The sequence below is a fragment of the Salvelinus fontinalis genome, chromosome 15, assembly GCF_029448725.1.
Source record: "Salvelinus fontinalis isolate EN_2023a chromosome 15, ASM2944872v1, whole genome shotgun sequence".
Lineage (NCBI taxonomy): Eukaryota > Metazoa > Chordata > Actinopteri > Salmoniformes > Salmonidae > Salvelinus > Salvelinus fontinalis.
In genome coordinates this window covers 37,600,281-37,627,558 of record NC_074679.1, presented here as the reverse complement: position 1 = coordinate 37,627,558, position 27,278 = coordinate 37,600,281, and the positions used below count along the sequence as shown (strand labels likewise).

Below are 27,278 nucleotides of genomic sequence, written 5' to 3'. Positions count from 1 at the left end.
TCTGAAATATTGCTTCCCTGTGTTTTGAAGATGACTCTTGGCTCAAGAGAAATGATAAATTAACTGTTGTGAGGAATTACAGATGGGACATTCAGGAAAAAATACTTTCAATATGCTAATGATTGATCGGAATGTCCAAGTGGAGATGACATCCTTGCTTTTATTTATCCTCGATTATAAGCTCCCGCACTGCCCTTTCAGACTCCTATGTGATTCCATATCAAATTGTTTCTTAATGCGGTTTGATGACATGTCTGAAATGCAATCACCTAAACCTCTCAAATTACATGAACACACTCAGCACAATCCCTGGTCCACTGATGGGGCCAGCACCCCTGTCATCACCCGCACCCTCACACACACAAACACACACACACACACACACACACACACACACACACACACACACACACACACACACACACACACACACACACACACACACACACACACACACACACACACACACACACACACACACACACACACACACACACACACACACACACAGCTGATGTCTGCCACTGCATACCACAATGATCAACTCACACCTGGTTGTCTTTTGTTTTGCCCACTTTAACATTCTTTTCACAGCTCTTTTCCAATTGTTAAACTTTTTGTTCAGCATATGACTTTGACATGGCACATTTTGTTATTTTGTGTGTGTGTGCCAATGTATAGGCTTGTCATCGCTCACATTGATTGTCATAGTGAACAACGTGGGAGTCTCTAATAGCCTCGCTATACATATGCCTATAATGTAGCACACAAGCTTAAGTGAGTCTGTTTTCAATTCGTACCCCCATTTTCTTTTCCTTTTCCAGATTAAAGTACATTGGCATTTTGATGATGAGGAAATTATTCTATCCATCTCTGGAAATGAACGGAAGACCGTGAAAGCTCTCAAAAGCACACAAGGCCATCAACGATGACGGACACTTATTGAATGCTACTAAAATACTTGAAGGTTTTACATCAGACTGCAATGTAAAACCTTTGCCTTGACTCATTACTATCCTAAGTTCATTAGAGAAAAAACTTGACGCACAGAATAACCACGCCCCGAAACATTCCCCCAAGTTTGTGACATTTAAATAACAGGACTCTTTCATCCCTCCCTTTCCTAACTTTCTACACAGAAAAATGATTTCCCTTCTTGTCTTTTTGATGTGGCGTAATCATGTGTGATCTTTTCAACAAAGAGTAGCCAGCCATCTTATTCATTTTGCCATCCATGCTTAAGCAAAGACCCCAAATCAACATTTTGACTGGTGGTAATTGCAAAGCCACAATGGTTCGATACACATGACCTTTATTCCCTTTAAAGTTATTTCCATTTCTTACAAAAATATCTTGATAATTGCAAAAAGGCACATTTCTTTTCTTTTTTTCTACCACATTATGTTTCTTTGAGGACAGTGTAGGAATGCATTTCCATTCTAATGTATTAATCCTATCAGTCAAGTCTAAACCCTTCAGCAACAATGAGAATAAAAAACTGTTTGGCAACTTTCCTATTAATAAGATAGAAGTACAAGGAAAGCAACAGTAATCAAATACCTCATAATGTGATATAACATGCAGTGTTTTTATTCTGTATTCTGCACTTTGCTAGATCAAGAGCCTGTAACATGGCAACTGATGGCTGAGGAAACGGTTGTTTTATGTAATATTCACATACATAGTCATTTTATAAACAATGAATACTATTCCCTTTTTCTGTCTGATTTGATCTGATGTAGGAACACACTCATCAACAAACTACCATCTTCCATGAGACCAAATAGACGATTACAGTAAAGGGTTTGTCATCAAGGCTAGTATAAGCAATCAGGGAAAAGTTGATTGGTTGTTGAGCAGTGTGTGTGTGTGTGTGTGTGTGTAAGCGCATCAGGGATGTACCTCCGCAGCTGATTGGCTGATGGGCCCAGAGGATAATTTCTCCTGTCCTATCGTCTTCAGGATCATCAACACCTCCTGTAAACAACCAATTACTCATGCTAATGTCTGTGTCTGCGTGGCAGGCCACACTCGCACCGTGGTCAATGTATTGCCTATACGCTTGCTAACATACAGTGTGTCCATATTCCCTATAGTACACTACTTTTGACCAGGCCCCATAGGGCTCTGGTCAAAGGTAGTGCACTATATAGGGTATAGGGTTCCATTTAGGATGCTGGCATACACTTTATGTAGTTTTCTTTGTAGTTAACATTCAATGACATCCCTAAACATCTGTTTTCATATAACCTCAACCAGTCTTGTCAATCACCTGCTTTCCGTAGTACTAACTCCTCGAATCCCCAATGATGACCTAGACCCAGACACACCTTCCTTATTTTTCATTTACTGTTCCACTTTTGCGTTTGAAGTGTGAAGAGGAGAAATGATCAACGCTGAAAGGTGCTTGTACGTGTTTAAGGTGAATCACATACAGAACAGGCATGTAATCCAATGGTTTCCAATGAATAACGTTTATTTCTCAACATGTTTGTATATGTATTAACCATGCAGTCTAGCACTTTAAGGCCCATAATATTCCACATCACAGAACGCGTACAGTTTTACACTAAACACAAAGCATGTACACCATCATTATACGTCAAGGTCGGAGAGCGTATACATAGAAACAGATGCCTGTTTCAACCTTGCCGGTTGTCCTTTTTTTCTTTCTCTACATCTTTTGAACACCTAACTGGGTAAGCAGTGTTTTAACAAAAGGTATAAGAAACAACAATAGCAAGGCACACGTTTTTTACGTTTAAAACCTTCCCTCGTACCGTTCCTCTATGTCTTAGGAATAAAAAAAAGGAAATGGTAGATAGATACTGAATTTAAGTCAACAGTCGTCATCAATCTTATACTACACAACACTGTTCAGCTGTTTCCAACCTGGGCCGTGTTGCATAGATAGATCTACTTGCTTTTGCCTTTCATTATGACATCGGTCCAACTTCCATTTCCTTCATCAGTTGAGCGACAACACAATCACTCTCTTCTCTCTCTTTCTTAACACACGTTGTCATGGAGCTGGAAGTCTCAGAACTCCGTGGAACTCTCAGCAGTGCTGTTCTCATAGGATCCCTCCACTCCATGTGTCCTCTTCAAATTTGACCCTACTTTGTTCTGATGCAGCAAACAAGGAAAACTTGTGCCCTGGGCTTATAACATCTGCAGCTGGTTGTACAGTACCGGTGAGATAGTGAGAAATGCCATGCAAACTGGCGGAATAAGTGTGGGTGTGTGTGTGTGTGTGTGTGTGTGTGTGTGTGTGTGTGTGTGTGTGTGTGTGTGTGTGTGTGTGTGTGTGTGTGTGTGTGTGTGTGTGTGTGTGTGTGTGTTTGGTGAGAAATGGACGTGGGGTTTGCATGGTGGTCGGCAGAGCAGTGAGGTAGCTCAGTTCCAGTCTGGGACAGGATTGGAGGAGCAAAGGACGGTGGGGGTCAAAGGTCAGGGGTCAGCGTTACAGCAGCCAGGAGGAAGAGGAGGAAGCTGGAGAGCAGTCTGGGCAGAGCCATGCACCAGGGGAACAGGGGGACCAGGGGAGAGAGCCCAGGCCACAGACCACCAGGATGGACACTGCACACAGGCACTTCACTCCTCTCTCACAGCTGGGTTTTGGAGGTGGCTGTGGAAACACTCCCTGATAGTCTCTGGAAACAAAAGAACACAACAATCCGTTCCAATGTCAGTGAGTTAGTAAGTTATCATAACACACTACTGTTCTATACCTATTTTAACCTTTCAAAAATTCCCCTTCATTTTGTAGTGACCAGCTCACCCAAACACTGCCAGTGATGTTACAATGCAACGTCACATATTCTCAAAAACACAATATGAAGGGTGAGGTTTTGAAACATTTGTCCTCAATGTACATACAGTATTTCAACAAACAACGCTGTGACACAATACCTCTGCAGTATAGACAACAAAACTACTAGTTACATTAGTCTCTAAACCACAGACCACTGATTCATCTAGCGGTGCTTCATAGTCTGTATTCATCATTGGCCTTATTGCGCCTGTTCCCCTTTTAAAGTGTTGTGGCGTGCAGCAGGGCTGATCAAGTGGGCCAGACGAGGCGGTGCTACGGATACAGCTGTGTATCTGACTACTGTGTGTAGTTTTCTGTGCTCTCTGAGGCTGGGACTCACATGGGGACATGACTGGCTCACCTGCGGCAGCGGTGTGTGAGTGTGTGTGTGTGTGTACAGACTACCGGGGCTCGGCTGGGGCCCACGTGTCCTGCCCTGAGGGCTGGCATGGGACAGCGGGGGAGAGGGTTGGGACAGGGGGGGACTCACAGAGGGGAGACAGCAGAGTGTTTAGCCCCAGGGGTGCCTATTTGGGGATGACATCACTACATCACTAAATGCAACTCTCCCTTCAGTAACAGTTTGTTCATACCACGGGAGGGATACAGAGCCATGAATATATATAGTTTTGAGGTGAGTTGCTTTGTGGTGACTGACTTCGCGTTGAGTAAGGCTAAATGTGGAAAATAAATATATACTGTATTAAAATAATCGTGGGTAAGGTTAAATGCGTGCTGTGTGTACATGTGAACTTGCTCAGAGACTCCCAGAAGGGAATGGAATGAAACTGTGAAGTCATTGATGTATTCTTCATCTTTGTGAAATACGTATTTCATAAGGGAGGATGACTGACTACCCAAGCAAAGGCTCTCATTCTTCCAGCACTTTCTGATGAGGCCATGAAAGAGAGTGAGGAAAGGGCATTTTGTAACGGCTAAGCCCAGCCAATATATATATATATATATATATCCCTTGTTAGATAATAGCTACTTTTCCAACCAATTTGCTGGTAAAGGTGCCACCACGTGGAGATTAGAGTTCCTGTCATTTGAATCATAACATTGTCTGACTACTAGACTGAGGCATTTGAGTCCTGAATGCCAAAAATAAGCTTTTATGTCCTATCATAGAACATTTAGTGCAGAGACGGGTGAAAAGAAATAGAGTACTAGTTCACCTTTTGAATTAATGGCAAATCTTCTTTTAAATGTGCTTACTTGCAGAATGGAATGAGGTGGAAAATGTGTTGTTTGCAATGCAACGCTACGATGACAGGGAGAAACCCCTTTAGCCATTTTCCCAGGTAGAGTACACAGCCCAAGGGGGTCCGTTCGTGTGTGTGTGTGTCTATGTGGGCAAGCATGCATGCATGGGCGTGTGAGAGTGTGTGTGTGCGTGTGGCGGTGCTCATCATACGCACCCTGACCTGGGGCCTGGCGGTTCCAGTCTTTGAGGCAGATGAGCCGTCAGAGACAGGGCCACTACCCTGGGGGCCCCGGCCCCCGACCTCCCCACAACCTTCGCCTGACCTTGGAGACTGAGGAGAGGAGAGAGAGAGGATGGAGAGGGAGAGAGATAGGGGGGTGGGGGCGATAGAGAGAGGGAAAGAGATAGAGAGATGCGGAGAGAGGGAGGAGGTGAAAGAGAGGGAGAGGGTTGAGAGAAAATACATCAAAACACATTAGAATTGAATTGTTGGTGGTGTTATATTTTCTGTAGTATTTTATAATCCACTCATCTTTTAGTTACAGAGCATAGCAAACAGAGATGAGGAAATAACATAGGGTTAGGGTAAATAACTACAAACCACACTAACGAATGGAAAACAATTCCCTTCTTTCCTTTAAATACTTTTTATTGAGAATTGCCTTAATAGCTTTGAAAAGATGATAAGCTGTAGACCACACGATCTACGAAGAGAGTTCTTGTCTATATTATTCGTAACTGTATATTTTCCACCTCAATGAGCTGTATAAGGCCATAAGCAAACAAGAAAATGCCCACCCAGAAGAGGCGCACCTAGTGGCCAGGGAATTTAATGCAGGCAAACTTAAATCCGTTTTACCTAATTTCTACCAGCATGTCACATGTGCAACCAAAGGTGAAAAAAAACTCTAGACCACCTGTACTCCACACACATAGATGCATACGATGCTCTCCCTCGCCCTCCATTTGGTAAATCTGACCTTAATTATATCGTCCTGGTTCCTGGTTACAAGCAAAAACTGAAGCAGGAAGTACCAGTGACTCGCTCAATACGGAAGTGGTCAGATGACGCGGATGCTACGCTACAGGACTGTTTTGTTAGCACAGACTGAAATATGTTCCGGGATTCATCCTATGGCATTGAGGAGTATGCCACCGGCTTCATCAATAAGTGCATCGACGACGTTGTCCCCCCAGTGACTTATCCCAACCAGAAGCCATGGATTACAGGCAACATCCACTTTCAAGGAGTGGGACACTAATCCGGACGCTTATAAGAAATCCCGCTATGCCCTCAGAGGAACCATCAAACAGGCAAAGCGTCAATACAGGACTAAGATTGAATCCTACTACACCGGCTCTGACACATCAGATATGGCAGGGCTTGCAACTATTACGGACTACAGAGGGAAACCCAGCCGCAAACTGCCCAGTGACGCAAGCCTACCAGACGAGCTAAATGCCTTTTATGCTCGCTTCGAGGCAAGCAACACTGAAGCATGCATGAGAGCACCAGCTGTTCCGGACGACTGTGTGATCACGCTCTCCATAGCTTCTAGTTATTTAGTCATTGTTAACTACTGCTAGCAGTCTTTACCTTTAGCACAGACACGAGCCGCTTTAGCCCGGATAGCCCGGATAATATCTGCCAGTCTGCACAGCGCGATATCAGCCCCTTGCATATCGGACTGCTTTTTCCCCCCACTACATTACCGGATTCCTGCCGCAAGCTCTGGACCATTACACCGGATCATCGCAGCTAACTAGCTGCTACCGAGTGGCTATCGTGGCTAACACCCTTGTCCAGAAGCAAGCACCAGTTAGCCTCGAGCTAGGCCCATTCCCCCGGCTAGCAAAACGAAGTACACAAACTACAATACCTCTCTTGCCAATTGGCCTGGACCCTTTGTCGACACGGAGCCCCGCCGATCCATCACGACTGGTCTGCTGACGTGTTTCGGCCGATGTCCTCTCAACCGACCTCTGCGTCGTTGATGTCGTGAGGACCCAGCTACTAGCCCCGGGTCTCTAAGTGACGTGACTCCCATTCGCCCAGCCTGTTTTGTCCACTGCTGCTAAATGGATCCAATGATCACTCGGCTACACAGCTGATGCTTATTGGACTGTTCATTAACACGGTACTTCATTTTGTTTATCTGTCGGCCCCAGCCTCGAACTCAAGGCCTGTGTGTAGCTAACTGAAGATCTCTGCCCATTCATCACCATTTACCCTTTGTTGTTGTCTTAGCTGTTTACCCGTTGTTGTCTTAGCCCTCCCAATCAACACCTGTGATTGCTTTATGCCTCCCTCTAATGTCAATATGCCTTGTATACTGTTGTTTAAGGTAGCTCTCATTGTTTTGTTTTACTGCGGAGCCCCTAGTCCCGCTCTATATGCCTCGGTTAGCTCCCTTGCCCCAACCCCACACATGCGGACATCGCACCTAGCTTAACTGGCACTTCCAGAGATGGAGCCTCACTCATCGTCACTCAATGCCTAGGTTTACTTCCACTGTACTTGCACCCTACCATGCCCTTGTTTGTGCATTATGCCCTGAATCTATCCTACCACGCCCAGAAGTCTGCTCCTTTTACTCTCTGTTCCGAACGCACTAGACGACCAGTTCTTAAAGCCTTTAGCCGTACCCTTATCCTACTCCTCCTCTGTTCCTCTGGTGATGTAGAGATTAACCCAGGCCCTGTGTGTCCCCAAGCGGCTCTCATTTGTTGACTTCTGTAACCGGAAAAGCCTTGGGTTCATGCATGTTAACATCAGAAGCCTCCTCCCTAAGTTTGCTTTATTCACTGCTTTAGCACACTCCGCCAACCCTGATGTCCTAGCCGTGTCTGAATCCTGGCTTAGGAAGGCCACCAAAAATTCTGAAATGTCCATCCCCAATTACAACATTTTCCATCAAGATAGAACTGCTAAAGGGGCCGGAGTAGCAATCTACTGTAGAGATAGCCAGCAGAGTTCTGTCCTACTATCCAAGTCTATGCCCAAACAGTTCGAGCTACTACTTTAAAAATCTCTCTCTCCAGAAATAAGTCTCTTGCTGTTGCCGCTTGGTATAGACCTCCCTCAGCTCCCAGCTGTGCCCTGGACACCATATGTGAATTGATTGACCCCCATCTATCGTCAGAGGTCGTACTTTTAGGTGACCTAAACTGGGATATGCTTAACACCCCGGCCATCCTACAATCTAAGCTAGATGCCCTCAATCTCAAACAAGCTATCAAGGAACCTACCAGGTACAACCCCAAATCCGTAAACATGGGCATCCTCATAGATATCCTCCTGACCAACTTGCCCTCTAAACACACCTCAGCTGTTTTCAACCAGGATCTCAGCGACCACCCCTCATCACTGTCAAACGCTCCCTAAAACACTCCTGCGAGCAGGCCTTTCTAATCGATCTGGCTCTGGTATCCTGGAAGGATATTGACCTCCTCCCGTCAGTAGAAGGTGCCTGGTTGTTCTTCAAAAGTGCCTTCCTCATCTCACCTTCCTCACCATACCTACACGTACACTACAGTCATAAGACGCAGGCCTCCTAACTGTCCCTAGAATTTCTAAGCAAACAGCTGGAGGCAGGGCTTTCTCCTATAAGCTCAATTTTTATGGAATGGTCTGCCTACCCATGTGAGAGACGAGAACTCAGTCTCAACCTTTAAGTCTTTATTGAAGACTCATCTCTTCAGTAGGTCCTATGATTGAGTGTAGTCTGGCCCAGGAGTATGAAGGTGAACCGAAAGGCACTGGAGCAACGAACCGCCCTTGCTGTCTCTGCCTGGCCCGTTCCCCTCTCTCCACTGGGATTCTCTGCCTCTAACCCTATTACAGGAGCTGAGTCACTGGCTTACTGGTGCTCTTCCATGCCATCCCTAGGAGGGGTGCGTCACTTGAGTGGGTTGAGTCACTGACGTGATCTTCCTGTCCGGGTTGGCGCCTCCCCCCCTTGGGTTGTGCCGTGGGGGAGATCTTCGTGGGCTATACTCCGCCTTGTCTCAGGATGGTAAGTTGGTGGTTGGAGCTATCCCTCTAGTGGTGTGGGGGCTGTGCTTTGGCAAAGTGGGTGGGGTTATATCCTGGCCGGGTCCGGGGGTATCGTCGGATGGGGCCACAGTGTCTCCCGACCCCTCCTGTCTCAGCCTCCAGTATTTATGCTGTAGTAGTTTATGTGTCGGGGGGCTAGGGTCAGTCTGTTATATCTGGAATATTTCTCCTGTCTTATCAGGTGTCCTGTGTGAATTTAAGTATGCTCTCTCTAATTCTCTCCCTCCCTCCCTCCCTCCCTCTTTCTTTCTTTCTTTCTTTCTTTCTTTCTTTCTTTCTTTCTTTCTTTCTTTCTTTCTCTCTCTCGGAGGACCTGAGCCCTAGGACCATGCCTCAGGACTACCTGGCCTGATGACTCCTTGCCGTCCCCAGTCCACCTGGCTGTGCTGCTGCTCCAGTTTCAACTGTTCTGCCTGTGGCTATGGAACCCTGACCTGTTCACCGGACGTGCTACCTGTCCCAGACCTGCTGTTTTCAACTCTCTAGAGACAGCAGGAGCGGTAGAGATACTCTGAATGATCGGATATGAAAAGCCAACTGACATTTACTCTTGATTTGCTGACCTGTTGCACCCTCGACAACGACTGTGATTATTATTAATTCATCTATGAACATTTGAACATCTTGGCCATGTTCTGTTATAATCTCCACCTGGCACAGCCGGAAGAGGACTGGCCACCCCTCATAGCCTGGTTCCTCTCTAGGATTCTTCCTAGGTTCTGGCCTTTATAGGGAGTTTTTCCTAGCCACTGTGCTTCTACACCTGTATTGCTTGATGTTTGGGGTTTTAGGCTGGGTTTCTGTACAGCACTTTGAGATATCAGCTGATGTAAGGGCTTTATAAATACATTTGATTTGATCTTAAATAAGCATGCCCCTTTCAAAAAATGTTGAACTAAGAACAGATATAGCCCCCTCCAGACTTGACTGCCCTTGTCCAGCACAAAAACATCCTGTGGTGCACTGCACTAGCTTCGAATAGTCCCCGCGACATGCAACTTTTCAGCGAAGTCAGTAACCAATATACACAGTCAGTTAGGAAAGCAAAGGCTAGCTTTTTCAAACAGAATTTTGCATCCTGTGTAGCACTAATTCCAAAATGTTCTGGGACACTGTAAAGTCCATGGAGAATAAGAGCACCTCCTCTCAGCTGCCCACTGCACTGAGGCTAGGAAACACTGTCACTACCGATAAATCCACGATAATCGAGAATTTCAACAAGCATTTCTCTACAGTTGGCCACGCTTTCCACCTGGCTACCCCGACCCTGGCCTACAGTTGGGCCCCCCCTGCAGCAACTGGCCCAAGTCTTCAAAAGTCTATAAAAGCCAAGTGAACAAACAGATTACCGATCGTCTCGAATCCCACCGTACTTTCTCCGCTATGCAATCCGGTTTCCGAGTTTATCACGGGTGCACCTCAGCCACGCTCAAGGTCCTAAACGATATCATAACCACCATCGATAAAAAACAGTACTGTGCAGCCGTCTTCATCGACCTGGCCAAGGCTTTTGACTCTGTCAATCACCATATTCTTATCGGCAGACTCAACAGCCTTGGTTTCTCTAATGACTGCCTCGCCTGGTTCACCAACTACTTCGCTGATAGAGTTCAGTGTGTCAAATCGGAGGGCTTGTTGTCCGGACCTCTGCCAGTCTCTATGGGGGTGCCACAGGGTTCAATTCTCGAGCCGACTATTTTCTCTGTATGTATCAATGATGTCGCTCTTGCTGCGGGTGATTCTTTGATCCACCTCTACTCAGACGACACCATTCAGTATACATCTTGCCCTTCCATACAACACTTCTTCCGTGGCCTCCAACTGTTCTTAAACGCTAGAAAAACTAAATGCATGCTCTTCAACCGATCGCTGCCCGCACCCGCCCGCCCGCCCGCCTAGCATCACTACTCTGGACGGTTCTGACTTAGAATATGTGGACAACTATAAATACCTAGGTGTCTCTCTAGACTGTAAACTCTCCTTCCAGACTCATATTAAGCATCTCCAATCCAAAATTAAATCTAGAATCGGCTTCCTATTTCACAACAAAGCCTCCTTCACTCATGCTGCCAAACATACCCTCGTACAACTGACTATTCTGCCGATCCTTGACTTCGGTGATGTCATTTACAAAATAGCCTCCAACACTCTACTCAGCAAATTGGTTGCTGTCTATCACATTGCCATCCGTTTTGTCACCAAAGCCCCATATACTACCCACCATTGCGACCTATATGCTCTCGTTGGCTGGTCCTCTCTACATATTCGTTGCCAAACCCACTGACTCCCGGTCATCTATAAGTCTTTGCTAAGTAAAGCTGCGCCTTATCTCAACTCACGGTCACCATAGCAACACCCACCCGTAGCACGCGCTCCAGCATGTATATCTCACTGGTCATCCCCAAAGCCAACAACTCCTTTGGCTGCCTTTCCTTCCAGTTCTCTGCTGCCAATGACTGGAACGAATTTCAAAAATCACTGAAGTTGGAGACTTGTATCTCCCTCACTAACTTCAAGCATCAGCTGTCAGAGCAGCTTACTGATCACTGCACCTGTACACAGCCCATCTGTAAATAGCCCATCCAACCAACTACCTACCTCATATTTGTTTTTTGTTTTTTTCGGCTCTTTTGCACACCAGTATTTCTACATGCACATCCTCATCTGCACTTCTATCACTCCAGTGTCAATTGTTAAATTGGAATCACTTCGCCACTATGGCCTATGTATTGCCTTACCTCCTTACTTCATTTGCACACACTGTACACAGATTTTCTTTTGTGATATTGACTGTACGTTTGTTTATCCCAATTGTAACTCTGCGTTGTTGTTTTTGTCACACTGCTTTGCTTTATCTTGGCCAGGTTGCAGAACTTGTTCTCAACTGGCCTACCTGGTTAAATAAAGGTTAAATTAAAAATTAAAAAATGTGAGCAAGACCCTTAAACAGGTCAACATTTACAAGCTCGCGGGGCCAGACGGATTACCAGAACATGTACTCAGAGCATGTGCGGACCAACTGGCAAGTGTCTTCACTGACATTTTCAACATCTCCCTGACCGAGTCTGTAATACCTACATGTTTCAAGCAGAACACCATAGTCCATGTGCCCAAGAAAGAGAAGGTAACCTGCCAAAATGACTACCGCTCCATAGCACTCACGTCGGTAGCCATGAAGAGCTTTGAAAGGCTGGTCATGGCTCACATCAACACCATCATCCCAGAAACCCTAGACTCACTCCAATTCGCATTCCACCCCAACAGATCCACAGATGACGCAATCTCAATCGCACTCCACACAGCCCTTTCCCACCTGGACAAAAGGAACACCTATGTGAGAATGATGTTCATTGACTACAGCTCAGCGTTCAACATCATAGTGCCCACAAAGCTCATCACTAAGCTAAGGACTCCCTCTGCAACTGGATCCTGGACTTCCTGACGGGCCGCCCCCGGGTGGTAAGGGTAGGCAACAACCCATCTGCCACGCGTGCTCAGTCCCCTCCTGTTCTCCCTGTTCACCCACGACTGCGTGGCCAAGCACGACTCCAACACCATCATTAAGTTTGCTGACGACACAACAGTTGTAGGCCTAATCCCCGACAACGATGAGACAGCCTATAGGGAGGAGGTCAGAGACCTGGCAGTGTGGTGCCAGGACAACAACTTCTCCCTCAGTGTGAGCAAGACAAAAAAGCTGATCGTGGACTACAGGAAAAGGAGGGTTGAACCGGCCCCCCATTAACATCGACGGGCTGTAGTGGCCAAGCTTCCTGCCATCCAGGATCTACAGTATATACTAGGCGGAGTCAGAGGAAGGCACCAAAAATTGTCAAAGACTACAGTCACCGAAGTCATAGACTCTCTGCTACCGCATGGCACGTGGTACCGGAGCGCCAAGTCTACAGTGGCAAGAAGAAGTATATGAACCGTTTGGAATTACCTAGATTTCTGCATAAATTGGGCATCAAATTTGATCTGATCTTCATCTAAGTCACAACAATAGACAAACATAGTGTGCTTAAACTAATAACACACAAATTATTGTATTTTTTTGTCTATATTGAATACATCATTTAAACATTCACAGTGTAGGTTGGAAAAAGTATGTGACCCCCTAGGCTAATGACTTCTCCAAAAGCTAATTGGAGTCAGGAGTCAGCTAACCTGGAGTCCAATCAATGAGACGAGATTGGAGATATTGGTTAGAGCTGCCTTGCCCTATAAAAAACACTCCCAAAATTTGAGTTTGCTATTCACAAGAAGCATTGCCTGATGTGAATCATGCCTCGAACAAAAGAGATCTCAGAAGACCTAAGATTAAGAATTGTTGACTTGCATAAAGCTGGAAAGGGATACAAAAGTATCTCTAAAAGCCTTGATGTTCATCAGTCCACGGTAAGACAAATTGTCTTTAAATGGAGAAAGTTCAGCACTGCTGCTACTCTCCCTAGGAGTGGCCGTCCTGCAGAGATGACTGCAAGAGTACAGCGCAGAATGCTCAATGAGGTTAAGAAGAATCCTAGAGTGTCAGCTAAAGACTTACAGAAATCTCTGGAACATGCTAACATCTCTGTTGACGAGACTAGAATACGTAAAACACTAAACAAGAATGGTGTTCATTGGGAGGACACCACGGAAGAAGCCACTGCTGTCCAAAAAAAAACATTTCTGCACGTCTGAAGTTTGCAAAAGTGCACCTGGATGTTCCACAGCGCTACTGGCAAAATATTCTGTGGACAGACAAAACTACAGTTGAGTTGTTTGGAAGGACCACACAACACTGTGGAGAAAAAGAGGCACAGCACACCAACATCAAAACATCATCCAACTGTAAAGTATGGTGGAGGGAGCATCATGGTTTGAGGCTGCTTCATTGCCTCAGGGCCAGGACAGCTTGCTATCATTAACGGAAAAATCAATTCCCAGGTTTATCAAGACATTTTGCAGGAGAATGTTAGGCTATCTGTCCGCCAATTGAAGCTCAACAGAAGTTGGATGATGCAGCAGGACAATGACCCCAAACACAACAACAACAGAAGAAAATACACCTTCTGGAGTGGCCCAGTCAGAATCCTGACCTCAACCAGATTGAGATGCTGTGGCATGACCTCAAGAGAACGGTTCACACCAGACATCCCAAGAATATTGCTGAACTGAGACAGTTTAGTAAAGAGGAATGGTCCAAAATTCCTCTTGACCGTTGTGCAGGTTTGATCCGCAACTGCAGAAAACGTTTGGTTGACGTTGCCAAAGGAGGCAGCAATAACCAGTTATTCAATCCAAGGGCTCACATACTTTCCCCACCCTGCACTGTGAATGTTTACACAATGTGTTCAATCGATACATGAAAACGTATAACTGTTTGTGTGTTATCAGTTTAAGCAGTGTTTGTCTATTGTTGTGACCTAGATGAAGATCAGATCAAATTTTATTACAATTTTATGCAGAAATCCAGGAATTTCCAAAGGGTTCATATACCTTTTCTTGCCACTGTAGGTCCAAAAGGCTCCTTAACATCTTCTAGACTGCTGAACAATTAATCAAATGGCCAACCAGGCTATTTACATTGTCCCCGCCCCCCCCCCACTTTGTTTTTACACTGCTGCTACTCTCTGTTTATTATCTATGCATAGTCACTTTAACCCTACCTACATGTACAAATGACCTCAACTAACCTGTATTCCCGCACATTGACACGGTACCGGTACCCCCTGCATATAGCCTCGTTATTTTTAGCCTCTATTTCTTTAAATTAATTGTTGGTTAAGGGCTTGTAAGTAAGCATCTCATGGTAAGGTCTACATCTGTTGTATTCGGCGCATGTGACAAAAAAAATAGATTTGAAGAATCTGTTTGTAAAGATCAGTGTAACAATTACATTTCCTGCCTGTAGAAGAATCATTATGTCTACACCAGCCCAAACTACCCCACCTTTTAGCTTCCTTTGTTGGATGTTTTTATAATGACGGCAGTTTACAAGGTAATCACTTAATTATTCAACAATTGACACAGACAAAGAATGGTGCGGTAGAAGGCCAGGCATCAGGTTTCTGAAGAGAGCAGCCAGAGCCCTGGCAACTTAGCATATGAAATAGAGAAACCGCTTAAAAGAACACAAACACATGCTAATTCAGTCATGAAATTAAGTAATGATTCTTCGCCAGGGATTCTTGCTTATGAATCAAAATATAATCTGACTGATTATGATTATTCTGTTCCGTAGACCTTAACATTCTTAACCGGAGGATTCTAAGCAAATCCCTCTTCCATCGACACTTCAGGGGAAGAAGAGGCGGAGGAGGGAGCGGGGGATGAACGAAGGTGTGAATAAAAATACCTCTTCAATATGTAGTCCCAGATATGAATACATACAGACTGAAATGCACGCCAGTCCCATTACCGCGAGATAGAAGGGTGGGTATAATGTCTAAACTCACCTGTTGCTGTTTATGAGTTGACTTGACTTCCTGAAGAGAGCTGTGGCCTTTCCTGGCACTCTTCTGTTTCATCCACTGTGAAGAAGGCCCTTTTTCATCTCTATCACACTTTCTTATCGGGGGACAGTTAATTTTAGGATTAATACAGAGGCTGCCTTCCTCTTTTAAAGGATTTGTACTGGAGCAAGAGACTCTTATCTTAGTCATTACAGGGGAAATATTGGATTCAAGCATTTTAGTATCTGCAAAACATTCAACAGTGTCTATCAGGGTTTCACATGGTAACGGATTAAGATAAGAAGCCTCATTATGGCACTGTAGCTGGCTCTCAGCTATACTTCCAGGAGAAATACCATGTGCTTTTTGGTATTCATTGCATGCAGGCAGAGGTGCTTGGCTCTGACTCTGGGCAGAGGGAGAGGAGGAATAGTAGTCCATTAGTTTGGGACTGTGCCTCCTGGGCCTCTTGGTGATGGCCATGCTGTAGCAGAGAGGAGGTCCCAGGTACACTTCCTCAGTGCAGGCCTCGAACAGTATCTCCTCGTCCCGGATGTCTGGGGTAGTCGACAGTAAGGGGGTGGTGCTTTTGCTGTCTAAGCAGACGCTGACCTCTCCACAGTCTGAGTCGTGGGAGGAGAGGGACAGATAGGAGTAAAAGTCTCCCTTGCGGAGGTGAATGGGCCGGTGGGAGTGCTCCAGGACTTTGTCCCTGATCTGGGCTCCAGTCTGTCCAGGTCTCTCTTGGTCTTCCGCCTGGCTCTCCTTGTTCTTCAGAACCACAGAAGCCATGTCAATGATCTCCATCACAAAGTTGTGCACGTTCTCCTGGCTCTTCTGGTCCTTGCGTGGGGGAGGCTGGGGGTGGGGGTGGCTGCAGCAGGGGCGGTCTGAGTTGGGGTCTGGGCCGAGGTTGGAGCCGGCCTCTCGCCTGCTCTGTTGGGTTTGGACATCACTGAGGAAGGAGGAGAAGAGGTTCTCCTGGCTGTTGTTCCCAGAGTGTGGTGGTCTCTGCAGGATGTGGTGTTGGTGGGACCCCCGGCAGTCCTCCAGGGGAGAGAGAGAGGGGGAAGGGTGGCTGGAGCTGTGGCAGGGGATCTCCCCTCGGAGCTGGCCCTCCAGAGATGACTCTTTGGCCTGGAGCTGGGACAGCGTCTCACATGAAGACGGCGTGGTGGACGTGATCATACCCCCTCTTTGGTCCCCCCCTCCATTCATCGATGACTCGTTCACATAGAATTCTTTGAAGGACTCCCCTTTCATGGTGAAGAGGCTCCCCTCCTCTCTCAACAGCTCATCGTCCTCATCCTTCCCTTTGATATGAGCGTTGTCCACGTTCCCGTTCTCCATGTCATCTACAAACTGGCTAATGTAGCTCCTTGTGGCGTTCTTCCTGTTGGTGTCCCCCACGTCCCGCCCTTGGAGACACTCCTTTTTCACGATGCTGTTGGTGTGTGACTCAAGCAGCCTCAGCGCCGAGGGGCTCAGGAAGGAGCGGCGCTCGTTGCCTACAGACGGCCTGCTAGGGTTATCTCTGGAAAGGGTGCCACACTGCAGCTCGTCCCCTAGAGGGTCATCCCCTTGGTTCTTGTCTCTGCCGGAGCCGGACTGGGACTGCTGCTGGGAGCGGGAGGGCTTCTGGATCCAGTTGTGGAACTCGTTCTTCATGTACTCCAGGCCCAGGGCGAAGGAGCCCTCCGTGTACTCCTCCTCAGAGGTAACTGAAGAGTCCTCCTCCTCGTCCTCCTTGATACCCAGCTCCTCCTCAGTCAGGGTCAGTGTGGAACTGGACAGAAGGTCACTGTCGTCCTCGTCATCTGTACAGGCCGAGGTGCACGACACGTTGACCACCATGCTGATGCTGGCGTCCGCCTCGTCGTGACCTCTGTGACCTCCATGATGACCTCCCGGCTGGGCCCGGTGGTTGTGCTTCCTGAAGGAGGCATTGGAGTCCAGCAGACAGCAGCGGTTCCTAAGCACAGCCAGGTCCTCAGAGCCCACTGACGAGTCCTCCGTGCTGCTCAGCTCCGTCAGAGACGCCGCCGAGCTCTCGTTGACTGAGGAGGGGGGACCACCCCGGCCCCCGGAGAGGCGCCCAGCGTGCCCGGGCCCCTCAGATCCATATCCGGCCCCCGGGAGGCGCAGGGAGTTGCTGCTCAGCAGGGTGATGTCAGAGATGCTGCGTGTCATTTTCAGGTCGTGTAGAGGGGTCTGGATGTTCTCCAGGCGTTTGAGGAGCTCTAGAGTCCTGCGGCTCAGTTCCCCTGTGGGCTCCATGGCTCCGATGCCCAGGCCCAGCTCCCTCAGGCTGCCCTGGCTGCCTCCATCTCCCTCTCCCTCTGCCTTCTCCCAGCTCTTACACGGGGCCAGCCAGCTCTCTAGAGACATGGAGCGCTGCAGAGTGTCTTTGCCGGATGGAAATAGCTCCCCCGCTGCATATAGGGACTCCAGGGACGACCCCTGGGACAGATGGGGAATCTCTTCGTCTCTACGGCCATTCCCTCCTGTCACTCTCCTCTCATCGTGAGTCTCATCTTCCTCGGTGTCAGGGCAGAAGCCACGTCCGTTGATCAGGATCTCCACATTAGGCTCTCTCCTGTGTCTCCTCCAGTTCTCCCCTTCTCCACATCCCTCCTCTCCTCCTCCTCTCCTCTTCTTCCCTGCTTTGGATCTACTTTGGTCTCTGTCTATCTCTCTCAGTGCCGTGACAGCCACACAGTTCCCATACAGAGCTACATTGTTGGCCCGCTCCAGGATCCTGTCAATGTCCTCATCACACACCCTGTCCCTCTCTTCGTCCTTTTCCCCAGGAGAGTTGTCTCCTGTGGGTGGTGTGAGGGAGGTGCTGCCCCCTCTCCTGGGGTCTTCCAGACAGATCTCGGAGTTGGCCGTGGTCTCTGTGTCACCCTCGCTGACTATCCCGCTCTCACTCTCTGATCTGCGGGCGGACTCGCCGCGGCCCCCATGCTTACCCCCACCGAGCAGTCCCCCTAGGAGGTCTGGCAAGGACTCCACAGATGAGAAGGAGGAGTCTTTGCTCAGGCTTTTCAGAAGAGGCTGCTTCCTCCCAGCTGTGGATGGAGAAGAGGTCTTGTGTACAGAGGGGAATTGAGGCTGTCTGTAGAGCTCTACATTATGCAGGTTGTACACCTGATAGACACTGGGACGCTGAGAAGACAGAGGCATCACTCTGGACGATTCGCTCAAGAATATTCCTCGCTGAGTAACATGCAGGCTCGCCTCGGACTTGTCGTAGTCTAAACTGGCCCCAGGGGATCCTGGACCTGAATCACAATCAGCGTTTTGTTTGTCATCAAATTCCTGTGGCTCTATGTGCTCCACGATGGTCATGTCCATTTCATCCCACTCCCAGGAGTCCTCTGCTGGGCCGTGGAGGTCCATGAGACTAGCCTCTACAAGGTTCCCAGGGACCTTCAGAGAGACATAGAGATAAAAGGGAGAAGCTCAAATTAAATGGTTCAAAATGATTGAAATGACAAGGTTCTCTTCTGAAATCAATAAAAAAATACATCCTGTTTTTTTAAATACTGGATTAATAACTGAAATCAAATGATATCTTCTGAAAAATATTATGCATACAGTACTTTACATTTTAGGCGGGATTCTAAATCACATAATCAGAGTATTTAAAAAGCAATGCATTCCATAGCACAACTCTCAAACAAAGTGCCATTGTCTTGAAATGTGCTTAGACACAGACATTTTGCTAAGGAGGACACAATTATACAAATTGCTTGGCATCTCGTTAATATAAGAGAGAGGGCATATTTATATTAGCCATTTTTATCTCATTAATCTAATAAAGTGGTAAATCTAACGCTTGCTATGTGGCACACCCGGTGTAATGAATTTTTATTAGATTTCTGTTTATTCTCTACTTGCTGATAAGGGAAATCCTAATGACTCTAAGCTGGGATTGCCAATGCAGGATAAAACCTTCAGTTGTGAGAACAATCAATCAGTCTAATCAAATCAAAATAATGATTATCTCTGCGCTAGCTGCCTCAGCTAACCTAGACAACACGACTAAACGCTGCACCAAGCAACTACCTAACTAACTAATCAGGGGTGAGTTTCCACCACGACCATTGTTCGTCCGCCCTCTGCCAGTGTTTACCAAAAACGTGGTACAGTGTCCGCTTTGTTGTTGTCTGTACTGCAGATTACCCCTTTAAGATGATCTTAGTGCTCAGAAGATATCTGAACTAAAGCCGTCACCTGTAGCATTAATGACACACCTTAATAACACACATATCGTATTGAACTAAATGGTCACAAGGAGCACACAAGGAGCACACAAGGAGCACACAAGGAGCACACAAGGAGCACACAAGGAGCACACAAGGAACACACAAGGAACACACAAGGAGCACACAAGGAGCACACAAGGAACGCAGGCTAGGCTGTCTTATTGGGCAGTTTATGAGCAACTAATAAGACAAGAATCCCCTTACTGACGGGAGAATAATTGCCTTTAAACATGATATTTTTCACACACCTCTGCGCCACATGGAATGGCAACAGAGGAGCGCTCTCAAAATAGCCAAGTTGAAAAGCGTTCTCATTTTCACACACGCTAGAAAAGGCGAGCCCTCATGTCTCAGAGTGTGGGGCCGGTGTCTACAGAAGGGACTGTCGTGGCCACAGCCGTTTTATCATTGGGCACACTATTTCATTTATAAACAAACCCAGCAAATATGTTTTACGTTTCTCCCCTATTCTGAACACATCCTCCCGCTGAAATTGCACTTCAGCCTGCAAGGTCAGATTTCTAGTTGCTTTTGCTATTTGTCTTCTCTTCCTGTTGCACTGGAGTGGTTATAACAGAGTGGACAACCAACCAACCCGAAAACCCTGCCTGCATTGGGATTCTGTACCAGAGCTGAGGATGGAGCTTCCATCACAGCAGGGATGGGGTCAGGTAGTGATTCATAACGTTACATTTCGGTTTCTATGGGGATTTTCTTTGGGGATAGTTTTCTAAGGGCATTTTTCAATTCACTTTAATTCATGTACTTCAATTCACCTCTCGAATTGACTGGATTAACCCCTACCCCGGTCGTAGGGGTTAACACGTTGCTGTCCTCCAGGAATGCGGACGAGAGGACAGAGAGAGAGATTATGGACTATGTGTGAAGATGTCCATCTAATCTACATGAGAATAGAAGAGATGGTGGTTGTGGCGGCCTTTCTACTGAGTTACAGATTTAATGGCGATTCCATCTGTTCTCCACATTACACAAACAGACTGATGGAAACACGGGTACCTTACAGAGCAACTTCTCATGTACTACTCAAACCACTTTTTAACAAGCCTCTATTTGCAATATTTGGAGCTGAGCCTTGTGCCATTACGCATTCATGAGCAAAATGGGGACTGTGTATAGAATAGTCTCACACTGCCAGATATCACACTGTAGAAATGTAGAACGGCTGGGATTGAGCCTATGTAGTGTGTAGAATGTCATCAATGGCTATAGAGTTGCATCGTGAAGGCATGCCTTGAGATCATACAGGTAACTGCCAAAATAAAGGAAACACTTAAGTAAATGAGGGAAGCATATAGAAAGCAGGTGGTTCCACGCAGGTGTGAACCACAGGTGTGAGTTAATTAAGCAATTAACATCCCATCATGCTTAGGGTCATGTATAAAAATGTCCAGCTGACCATTCTTTTGGCTACCATGGCTAGAAGAAGAGATCTCAGTGTCTTTGAAAGAGGGGTCTCATAGGAGCATAGGGGATTTTAAAAGGGTGTGTGTGTGTGTTTCTCAGTCACCAGATCTCAACTCAATTGAACACTTATGGAAGATTCTGGAGCAGTGCCTGAGACGGCATTTTCCATCACCATCAACAAAATACCAAATGATGGAATATCTCGTGGAAGAATGGCGCACTTAACACATTAACATCAGTCAATGATTATTTAGCGACACCACCTGCTGATGGAGTGACTTCAATGCTGGGTTCAGTCAGATGGGAAGGGACCATCTCCAACCAGTCACCCTTCCCCTCCTTTCATATATCCAAGGCTGCGTACCAAAAGTAAGCATTTCACGGTAAGGTCTACACTTGTTGTATTCGGCGCGTGTGACGAATAAAGTTTGATTTGACTTGGAAACGGCACCCTATTCCTATGGGCCCTGGTCAAAAGTAGCTCACTATAGGAAAAGAGTGCCATTTGGTACGTAGCCCATATATCCAAATGTACCACAGCCACTTTCCCTGCCGTATACATCACTATTATTAGTCCATTATAGTTACAGTGCACTACATTATTACCAGGCACTGCATTATCTTCTATTTCTCTGGCCTAAATAACTTAATCCTGGACAGCTCACTTTGAGAAGAATAATACAATTCATAAATAGGTCATTCTAGAGTTGGGGCTTCTTTAGAGGGTATAAACTGAACCTTTATGACTGAAACGGAAGGTATAGTATATAAATGTACATTTGAGTCATTTAGCAAACACTCTTATCCAGAGCAACTTACAGGAGCAATTAGGGTTAAGTGCCTTGCTCAAGGGCACATCGACAGATTTTTCACCTAGTCGGCTCGGGGATTCGAACCAGCGAACATTCGGTTACTGGCCCAACGCTCTTAACCGCTAGGGTCACCTGCCGCCCTGTGTACAAAGTATATCCACGTGACCAGCTGTATCTAAGTGGTCAATTCTGCAATTAAGTGAGAAAAGCAGCAGACACCCAAGGTCCCTTGAGGACTGGAGTCACCCCTCCCTCGACTAGGTATCTTTACAGTCAGACTTGCATGAACCGAGTAGTGCCATCCAGGCTGGGCTGAGGTCTCATCTGCTCTGAGAGGTACCTTATATATCGTATAAACTCTATATTGCTTATACCATTGAGTTCCCCTATTGTGTCAGGTCAGTATCTTAACAGTATTTGAACCAAGTGGTGCCATGCAAGGCATGTCTGAGGTCTCACCTGATCTGTCCCCAGGGCCCTCCGGAGGCGTGTCTGCCACTGCAGCACCTGCATGACGATGGCCTCCCAGCGGCGCTCCAGGTTGACGGTGAGCAGCTGAAGCTGCAGGGCCTGTTGGTCTGACTCTGAACCACTCTGCTGCTCCTGCAGCCGCTGGCACAACCTCAGTACAGAGGACACGCCCTTACGCCTTCCACGTACCTCCAGACACAGAGACTAGAGGGGGGGGGGGGGGGGCCAGAGGGAGGGAGAGAGGGACGAGGAGGAGAGAGCGAGAGGAGGAGAGGGGTGAGGCGGAGAGGGAGGAGAGTGAGAGGAGGAGAGGGGCGAGAGGGAGAGAGGGAGCGAGAGAGAAAAAGAGAAAGTGAGAAAGTCAACATAAAAATGTAAAAAGTTCGGAATACTCCTTTAGAGCACATTTCATAGTGTACAGTAGGTTTTAAGAGGACTAGTTACAGTAGCCTTTGTAACCATATTAATTGGCACCATGGTGGGGAGTGGGGGACTCAGGAGAAGAAGTCATGAATACCAGCATGTGTGTACGAGTCTTTATAGTTCAAAGAGTTAGACGAAGCTGTCAAACCATTAACCGCCAAAAACCTGCTAATGAACTTAATTGAATATGGCTATCGTATATTTTTCCTCTCTGTAAAGCCTACAAATGTGTGATTTTTAAAATTAGCATTTTATTATTCTCTTTAAAGCCGTGCTTCTTTTCCCTACTGCTCCTACTACTGCTGCTGTTTTGCTTAAATGTGGCTTAATGCAACCCAGACCCCGCAGTGTCTCAAATGGTACCCTATTCCCTATATAGTGCACTACTTTTGACCAGAGCCCCTGGTCAAAAGTAGTGCATTGTTTAGGGAATAGGGTACCATTTGAGATACAGTCCCAGCTTCTCCTTTTCCCTCCACAGCCACACTTCAGGGGCGACCAGGGACTACCCTCACTACACCCCTGACTACCCCCCTACGCCACTGATGAGGTCTCCACAACAATATGCCCTGTCAGGATTGCATGTAAATCAGGCTCCTACCCCCTTTTATGTCTGCCATAAAGAGGAGAAATATTCAACATTAAAAGGGCAAAGCCCCCACTGTAGGCTGCTTTTACTTCAATACGCTAGCTGCTGCAGCGTGTGGTGGTATGATGTCCCATGTAATGGAACCGCAACAACTACAACACATACTAACACCTTCTTAAACAGTGAAACACCAATGTGTGTGTGTGTGTGGCCCAGGCCAAGACCCCCTTTTTAAATATGCAGCGATGGCATAGTGACTAGAGAACCAATGCTCCTTCCTGTCTGTGTGCAGAAGGACAAAAACATTGGAAGAACAATTTATGTAAATCCTGCTTGCTCTGCAAAGCATTCCCTTACATTTTCTTTACATTTTCCAATAAATATTAAACACTATTACATTTAAATTGGATTTTTCTCAGCAGTTTCCACCCCGTTTTAGCATATATTTACAGCCCTCCCTGGTCTTTTTAAACAGGTAATGTGATTGCAAAATGCAATGGCTGTGTTCTGAGAGGAAGGGGGATGGTTGTTGTCAGTGATAAAGTTACCCTGTACAATAGCCATGGGTTTAGAGAGTCAGTAGCCCCTCAACAACTGACAGATTACTGAAAAATACACACATGAACTACATCCCAAATGCCACCCTATTCCCTATACAGTGCTCTACTTTTGACCAGGGCGCATGTTGCCATTTGAGATACAGCCATATTGTAGATACACACTCAGACACACTACAGGCTCATTGCAATGGGTACCAGTAGATCCTGAAGTTGCTTATTTCTCTCTCAAACTGGTTCTTATGTACCTACAGGTAAGTCAAGGCAAGCAAATGCATCTCATATTAATATCAGCTACAGTACTACGCCACACTATTAGATTAGAAAGCTACAACTATGGCCAATAGCATCATGCTAAATGGGCACTGGAATATCAAGCTTTTTACATTTTCAAACACCCTCACAACTCTTTCGGCCTCATTCTTTCTGCATTGCTGCGTTTCATAAACTGATTTCCCCTCCTGATTGAGTCCTAGCCTTATTGACATAGAGGCTAGGGGTATCTGCCAATATTTGCTAAAAAGCTTTTCCAAATGCATGGAGCAGTGGAGTGGGCTGTCTGCATTCCCCTTGTATGCAGACAGAGAACCATACAATGAGTCCGTTTCAAGCCGAGCGTTGGGAAGGGCTACCAGTCAGTGCTGCTAAAAAACTGGCCTCTCTCCAAGACGCTCTATTGTCCTTATCCAGATACCACAAAGCCCAACCAAAAAACACAACAAAAACCAAAACGGCCATCTCTCAAATGAACTGGTCTGTCAAGCCCACCTATCAGATGGCTTTTAATAAAGGAATCTTAAGATGAGCTGTCTGGTAATATGCGGCCCCGGTCAAGCTGGAAACACAATCTAGAGGCTGTTAGAGATGACTATTAGAGATGGCTATTCAGAGCTCATCACATCCTCCTCAGGAGTCAGGACTCTATCGCAGGGCATGAGCCATCTTGTGTACTGTATTCATCTGTAGTAGGTTGCAGACCCAGTCCTATTAGAGCAGGTACAGTAATCACGGCACAGGCAAATGGTGAACCTCCCAAGTACGCATCTCTGTCTCTCAATGCATCCTCTTTACATAAAAGCAGGTCTACAGTAGAGGTGTAGGATCTTAATTTGATCATTCGTTATGGGATTGGTGGCTTAATTTAAACAGAGATTAAGCCTAGTCCTGGACTAAAAAGTTATTTCAATGGAGAATGCCCATTGAGAATGCTGCTTAGTCCTGGACTAGGCTTAATCTGGAACTGGGAAACCTGCACTAAATGAGTTTTAAAAACGGTGGTATAGTACATACTGAAAACTTGTGAGAACTTGACTATCTGTGATATTAGAACCATACTGTCTATGCAACAACTATCATGAATCAAGGTAAGACCCAAGTGCAGACTGTGTGAAGTTAACAATGTTTATTGTAACCACAGGGGCAGGCAAACGACAGGTCAAGGCAGGCAGGGGTCCATAATCCAGAGTAGAGGCCAAGGTACAGGACAGCAGGCAGGCTCAGGTGGGTAATCCAGAGGTGGAGCAAAGGTACAGGATAGCAGACAGGCTCAGGGACAGGGAAAGGGAAAGTGGTCAGGCGGGCAGGTACAGGGGTGAGGACCAGACAAAACGCTGGTTGACTTGAACAAACAAGACAAACTGGCACAGACAGACAGAAAACACAGGTATAAATACCCAGGGGATAAGTGGGGAAGATGGGCGACACCTGGAGGGGGTGGAGACAAGCACAAGGACAGGTGAAACAGATCAGGGAGTGACAACTACAGGTGTATGATCTTAATTTGATCACTTTTGTTGCGGAGAATTTTCCTGCATGGCAGGAAATGCAGATGAGCTTCATGATTGACATAAATTTACTGAAAACCCACACTAACACACGGATAAATTAACAGCATTGCATATTTCATGTAGAATCATTTTGGCCAGCTAATAGCCTAACCACAGATTAAGCAACATTATGGACTAAACGTTCAAATCCTGTTGCAGCAGGATTATCTTGCTGCGAATTAAGATCCTACAACTGGTACCTTCAAGGACGAGATTTTGGTTACATTTCCCCTAATAAAATCCACTATAAATTTTCAGAGAGAAGTACTACTCCATGATATGACATTATAAAACATAAAAAGAGACCTCAAAATAACCCCTTCTACAGCCAGTGGTTCAATAAGACTAGGGGAGAAATTGTGGTCAGAGTGTATGTGGCAAAATGTTGTTTGCTGTTCTCTAAAAGAACATATCGACAGCTCTCCTTCTATCCTTTATATCCTCAGTCTGTCCATTTTTAATACATGTAGACAAGATGGCGATGACAAGGACAAACGAGACGCCCTCCAGTTGAAAGGAACAGAAACAGGGATTTAACTCTGACAGTGACCCAGTGGATATTCAATCAATTACCATTAATTAGAAATCTCTGATTAATTCTATTTGTTGATTAAGTCAATTAAAACCACAAGCACTTGTTATCTCAAATGAGTGTAATGAATTCTTGTTCCCACACACATATTCCCATAGTTTAGACTCACTGCCTCCAGCTCAATCCTTTCTGTCACTTACTGCCAGCGTCTCTCTCTCTGTCTCTGTCTCTCTCTCTCTCTCATACAACACTAGGAAGACACCTGAGTGTCTGACAGGGAATTAGCTTGGGTAATAGACTGATTGACAAATAGTTAGGGGGTTGTATAACGAGATACATCTAAGCCAACAGGAACCTGTGTACCCTCAGGCCTGGAGGGAAGCTAAAGTCATTCCGCTGCCCAAGAATAGCAAAGCACCCTTTACTGGCTCAAACAGCCGACCAATCAGCCTGCTACCAACCCTTAGTAAACTTTTGGGAAAAATGGTGTTTGACCAGATACAATGCTATTTCACAGTGGACAAATTACAACAGACTTTCAACACGCTTATAGGGAAGGGTACTCAACATATACGGCAAATGACTGCTACTGAAAAAACAGATGTGTTATGGCTTTACATCCTCTGCTATATCATGTATCAAAAGTTACCTGTCTAACAGAACACAGAGGGTGTTCTTTAATGGAAGACGTAATCAAGGTGGAGTTGGGCATTCCCCAGGGCAGCTGGCTAAACCTCAACTCAATCTTGCAATGAATCTTGCAATGTGGAAATCGAGAAAGTTGAGGTGACTAAACTGCCTGGATTATAAAATGTAATGGTCAAAACATATTGACACAACGGTAGCTAAGATGGGGA

At 46.2% G+C, this 27,278-nt stretch overlaps 1 protein-coding gene across 4 annotated transcripts in view; it reads right to left on the bottom strand.

Moving 5' to 3' along the window:
- Positions 1-2,458: 2,458 nt before the first annotated feature.
- Positions 2,459-27,278, bottom strand: part of LOC129811910 (A-kinase anchor protein 6-like) — a 184,131-nt gene continuing 159,311 nt past the window's right edge. For 3 of the 4 annotated variants that reach the window (XM_055863654.1, XM_055863655.1, XM_055863657.1), the window contains exons 12-15: positions 22,483-22,698; positions 15,519-18,947; positions 5,236-5,352; positions 2,459-3,653 (exon numbers count right to left, since the gene is read on the bottom strand). In XM_055863654.1, coding sequence (XP_055719629.1) covers positions 3,606-3,653; positions 5,236-5,352; positions 15,519-18,947; positions 22,483-22,698 — 3,810 coding nt within the window. In that variant the 3' untranslated portion in view covers positions 2,459-3,605. The remainder of the gene's footprint in view (positions 3,654-5,235; positions 5,353-15,518; positions 18,948-22,482; positions 22,699-27,278) is intronic. The other variant, XM_055863658.1, reaches the window with a different exon arrangement.